Source organism: Glycine soja, chromosome 12 (genome assembly GCF_004193775.1).
Source record: "Glycine soja cultivar W05 chromosome 12, ASM419377v2, whole genome shotgun sequence".
Taxonomy (NCBI): domain Eukaryota; kingdom Viridiplantae; phylum Streptophyta; class Magnoliopsida; order Fabales; family Fabaceae; genus Glycine; species Glycine soja.
In genome coordinates, this window is record NC_041013.1 from 21,384,379 (window position 1) to 21,390,260 (window position 5,882).

At 34.8% G+C, this 5,882-nt stretch overlaps 1 protein-coding gene across 1 annotated transcript; it reads left to right on the plus strand.

Annotated features, from left to right (window-relative positions):
- Positions 1 to 1,299: 1,299 nt before the first annotated feature.
- On the plus strand, positions 1,300 to 4,870 carry LOC114378660 (pentatricopeptide repeat-containing protein At3g24000, mitochondrial). Its single transcript, XM_028337310.1, has one exon. The coding sequence runs from the start codon at positions 1,488 to 1,490 to the stop codon at positions 4,620 to 4,622; it is 3,135 nt and encodes a 1,044-aa protein (XP_028193111.1). The 5' UTR covers positions 1,300 to 1,487; the 3' UTR covers positions 4,623 to 4,870.
- Positions 4,871 to 5,882: the final 1,012 nt, after the last annotated feature.

Sequence of the window (5,882 nt, forward strand, 5' to 3'; positions counted from 1 at the left end):
ACACGAAGGGAAGTCGGGGTGCCCAAACCCGACTCCCCTATAGGAAAAACAAAATAGGTGTAGTTGGGGAAAAATTTCTCAAAGTAGTGTACTTTGAGAATTTTGTGGAGAGAGAAAGTGTACATTGATAAAATTGCCCCCGATTGCACTAGTGATGGTAATAGGGTTGGTTTGACTCTCCTCATCCCTCTCGCGGCTAAAGGTGGTGGGATGCGTACAAATTCAAATATAAAAGAGGTGAGTTTAAATTTTAATATTTATCCCCATTCTTGTCGGGTTTCTTCAAGTACGAGGGTACCCACATGTAACCCACCATGCTATTTATATAATTTTAATTTACTTATATTAAATTATTAATTATATTTTAATTCAAATTAATATATAAAAAAATTGCATTAGAGGATAAAACGTTTTGTGTAGAGGTGTAGGGACCGTGGAGAAGAAAACATTTGCGGTTTGTGTAATGCTATTATGCCAAATAAGTAAAAACACATCACTCTTGTACATATCCAGAACTATTTGCATCAATAATATAGTTCAAATATGCAAAACATACCATAGGTATTAAGCTTTCAAATTTACATGTGTTCATGGTTATAAAAAATTTTAAATATTTTTTTAATCCTTCAAATTTAATTTAAGTAATTTTCTATTTTGTCCTTAAAAAAATAATTTGTTTGTATTAGTCCTCAAATTTTTTAAAAACTACTTTTAGCTTCTCTTTATTCAATATGTTCATAATTTCATAATTTGTAATGATTTTAACCACCAAAATTTATTTATTCATTTTTTTTTAAAAATGATTTATGTCAATTTTAAACCGCCAAAATATTTTACTCGCATGGTTTGGTGATTTTTTTTTTTTACATATTTTACTAGTATTAAAGAAGAAAAATAAAAAGATAAATGAAAAATTGTTAGTAATTTTTTTATATTATGGTTGTTTTAAACTACAACAAATCATTTTTAAGAAAATTAAATTAAGAAAAATATTTTTTATGATAATAAATGGTCACAAATTATTACATCATTAACGTAAAAAACGAAAGGGACTAAAAATAACATTTCAAAAATTTATTAAACTAATGAAAATAAATGTTTTTAAGGACTAAAAAACAATTTCTCAAATTTAAATAGCTAAAAATATATTTAAGCACAAAAAATTAAAAAAAATACCTTAATTTTTAGGGAAAAAACATTATTTAAGGCTTAAAATAATAAGAATAGAAGTTTGTTATTCCTACTAGCAACAGTATGAGCATACCGTTTCCTGAAAGAAAGAAATGTGAAAATTAAAGTTTTTATTGAAACAAAATATATAATTCGCTTCCAAAAGTATTGCATTGCCATTGCCATGTTCCGGTTGCTGTTTAAAACTTGGTCAGAGAAGTCTAAGCATTCGTCCCTACTCATAGCCATGTCATTTTTCAACCAATTTCACTTTCACTCTTAATTCATTTACCCGTTCCCTGATTCTGCTATGTTGGATGAATACTGCAAAAAAATTGCCTTTGCACTACTTCTACGCAAGTTTGTCATGTGGGGTGCCTCATCGGATTCGATTATCAAAGCATTGCCGAAAGCTAACTACTCTTACGCTTGTGCAAGCCCCACCCACTACACACTTCGAAACATGCGCAAAAGAAAAAGAACCTTTGAACTATGGTACCCATTGGCACCCCAACCCCCAAGTTTCATGCTTTCCTCAAAAGGGTTTTTCAATAATCACAGACTTCATTGTTGGGAAGGCACTGCACGCCTTTTGCGTGAAGGGTGTCATTCACCTAGGCACATTCCAGGCAAACACCTTGATCAGCATGTACTCTAAGTTTGGCAGCATCGAGCATGCACAACACGTGTTTGATAAAATGCCTGAGAGAAACGAAGCTTCTTGGAATAACTTGATGTCGGGGTTTGTTCGAGTGGGGTGGTATCACAAAGCAATGCAATTCTTCTGCCACATGCTTGAACATGGTGTCAGGCCAAGCAGTTATGTGGCTGCTAGTTTGGTTACCGCGTGTGATAGGTCAGGGTGCATGACTGAAGGGGCATTTCAGGTTCATGCCCATGTGATCAAATGCGGTTTGGCATGTGATGTATTTGTTGGGACGAGTTTGCTTCACTTTTATGGTACGTTTGGTTGGGTTGCTGAGGTTGACATGGTCTTTAAGGAGATTGAGGAACCTAATATAGTGTCTTGGACTTCTTTGATGGTTGGTTATGCTTATAATGGGTGTGTAAAGGAGGTTATGAGTGTTTATCGGCGTTTGAGGCGTGATGGGGTGTACTGTAATGAAAATGCAATGGCTACGGTTATTAGGTCTTGTGGGGTGCTTGTAGATAAAATGTTGGGTTATCAGGTGCTTGGTAGTGTGATCAAATCTGGATTGGATACTACTGTGTCTGTGGCAAACTCCCTTATTTCCATGTTTGGTAATTGTGATAGCATAGAGGAGGCATCTTGTGTGTTTGATGACATGAAGGAACGTGACACTATTTCGTGGAATTCAATAATTACTGCAAGTGTACATAATGGTCATTGTGAAAAATCTCTAGAATACTTTTCTCAGATGCGTTATACTCATGCAAAAACAGATTATATTACTATTTCAGCCTTGTTACCAGTGTGTGGCTCTGCTCAAAATTTGAGGTGGGGAAGAGGGCTTCATGGTATGGTAGTAAAATCTGGACTGGAATCAAATGTCTGTGTGTGCAATAGTCTCCTAAGTATGTATTCTCAGGCTGGAAAATCTGAGGATGCAGAGTTTGTATTTCATAAAATGCGAGAGAGAGATTTGATTTCATGGAATTCCATGATGGCAAGCCATGTTGACAATGGAAATTATCCACGTGCCTTAGAACTTTTGATTGAGATGCTTCAAACAAGAAAGGCGACAAACTATGTAACCTTCACTACTGCATTATCTGCCTGTTATAATTTAGAAACATTAAAGATTGTTCATGCCTTTGTGATTCTTCTTGGTCTCCATCACAATTTGATCATAGGTAATGCATTGGTTACCATGTATGGGAAATTTGGTTCCATGGCTGCTGCACAAAGGGTGTGCAAAATTATGCCTGACAGAGATGAAGTGACTTGGAATGCACTAATAGGTGGACATGCTGATAACAAAGAACCTAATGCAGCGATTGAAGCCTTCAATTTGTTGAGAGAAGAAGGTGTGCCTGTAAACTACATTACTATTGTTAATCTTCTCAGTGCTTTTTTGTCTCCTGATGACCTTTTGGATCATGGAATGCCCATCCATGCACATATAGTTGTAGCAGGCTTTGAATTAGAAACATTTGTCCAAAGCTCCCTAATTACAATGTATGCCCAGTGTGGTGATCTTAATACAAGTAACTATATTTTTGACGTATTAGCTAATAAGAATTCTAGTACTTGGAATGCCATTCTTTCTGCAAATGCTCATTATGGACCTGGTGAGGAGGCACTAAAGCTTATAATAAAGATGAGGAATGATGGGATTCATTTAGATCAGTTTAGCTTCTCTGTAGCTCATGCCATTATCGGTAACTTAACTCTACTGGATGAAGGTCAGCAGCTTCATAGCTTGATTATTAAACATGGGTTTGAGTCAAATGATTATGTTTTAAATGCAACAATGGATATGTATGGAAAATGTGGTGAAATTGATGATGTGTTTAGAATCCTTCCCCAACCAAGAAGCAGGTCACAGAGGTCTTGGAACATTTTAATATCGGCATTAGCCAGGCATGGTTTTTTCCAGCAGGCTAGGGAAGCTTTTCATGAGATGCTTGATCTGGGACTGAGACCAGACCATGTCACTTTTGTTTCACTTTTGTCTGCATGCAGCCATGGGGGTTTGGTGGACGAGGGTCTTGCATACTTCTCTTCAATGTCTACCAAATTTGGTGTCCCCACCGGAATAGAACATTGTGTATGCATAATTGACCTTCTTGGGAGAGCAGGAAAGCTTACCGAGGCTGAAAATTTCATTAATAAGATGCCAGTTCCACCAACTGACCTCGTCTGGCGTAGCCTGTTGGCTGCTTGTAAAATACATGGCAATTTGGAGCTTGCGAGGAAAGCTGCTGACCGTCTTTTCGAGCTGGACTCATCCGATGATTCGGCCTATGTTCTTTATTCAAATGTCTGTGCATCAACCCGAAGGTGGAGAGATGTGGAGAATGTGAGAAAGCAAATGGAATCACACAATATAAAGAAGAAACCTGCCTGTAGTTGGGTCAAGTTGAAAAACCAGGTTACTACTTTTGGAATGGGAGACCAGTATCATCCACAAAATGCAGAAATCTATGCAAAGTTGGAAGAGCTCAAAAAGATTATCAGAGAGGCAGGCTATATGCCCGACACAAGCTATTCATTGCAAGATACAGACGAAGAACAAAAGGAGCATAATCTTTGGAACCATAGTGAGAGAATTGCTCTTGCATTTGGGTTGATCAATAGCTCAGAAGGTTCACCTCTTAGAATATTTAAAAATCTCCGTGTCTGTGGTGATTGCCACTCTGTTTTCAAGATGGTTAGTCAAATAATTGGCAGGAAAATCATATTAAGGGATGCATACCGGTTTCACCATTTCAGTAGTGGCAAGTGTTCCTGTTCGGACTATTGGTGATGGATTGGATTTTGTTGGAAAAAGTAATTGAAAAATGTTATAAAGTAATTTAACAAGTTCAATTTTGATTCATTGTGTAAATGTTCTATATATTATCATGAATCATAATTTGCCGCGTCAAAAGTTAAACGCTGCTTATGAAGTCACATTTGTTTCATGAGTATGGATAAATATGTAATAGCAGAAGTAATTTACATGGACAATGCATTAAAATTAAATGTATAGATGACATAAATTTGTTTCAGGAATAGAGTTTACATTCTGTGTTGCAGTTTTTATTTATATTTTGAGGTGATTTTTAATCCCAGAAATCATATTAAAATTTAAATTAAAAATATAAATTTAGATAAAAGTGAATTTTATTCCGGATAAAAAATATGACACATTATAATTTTATGAGGACAAAAAAATTAAATATTTTGTAGGGATGAAATTCAAATTTTAAAAAAATATTTTAACCTGTATTATAAACAAATTAACCACGATATCTCAACACACCTATCATACCAGTTATCACTTCCTGAGGCATAACCACCGATCTTCTTAAAACCCTCCTCCCCTATCATTTTGCTGTCTTAGTTCTTTTACTAATTTTTTTCTCGCCTCTTCGTAAGTTGTAACATAATACAAGAGTTCCTTAATAAATTTATCATAATTGAAAACGTGATACATTTTTTTAACAAAATTTTGCGATTTCATTATGAAAAACATACAGCTAGCTGCAAATAGGAATCGAGGTGCTAATTATTGATCAATTTCATCTGATTCCAGTTCACTATATTGAAATGGCATTATTTTCTTTTTAGTCTTGGTTCTTTATGTTGTATGTTTGTTGTTATGTTTGAAATAGTTTTGTCCCATTAACAACTTGTCCAAACTATATATCATATCTGATTCATAATTTTACTTATTTTAACTTGGGTGATGAAAATCACCTTAATTTTACGTTGAAACTGGAGAAAACTTCATCTCTATAATTTTGTTTTGCTTTGGTAGTTTGTTTACTTTCTTTCAAATGTCTATTTGATCGGGTATTATATTTTCTCAATTCAAAAGTCACAAACAATAATCTAATTCTGATTGTGAAGGGGTTCCAGGTGAGTTGATTGATTATTTTAAGGTGCTAATAGTATTCTTTCTAAAGATTTTACAGACGACATATGTTATTTGATAATGTTGGAAAATAATTTAAATTTGTAATTTCAAATTCGGATGAAGGTCTAAATCACATTAAGCATATTCGAGGGTCTAAATTGCATT

What these genes read in the sequence shown, in the direction of transcription:
- LOC114378660 (XM_028337310.1), top strand. Translation starts at nt 1,488, where the DNA reads ATGAATACTGCAAAAAAATTGCCTTTGCACTACTTCTACGCAAGTTTG.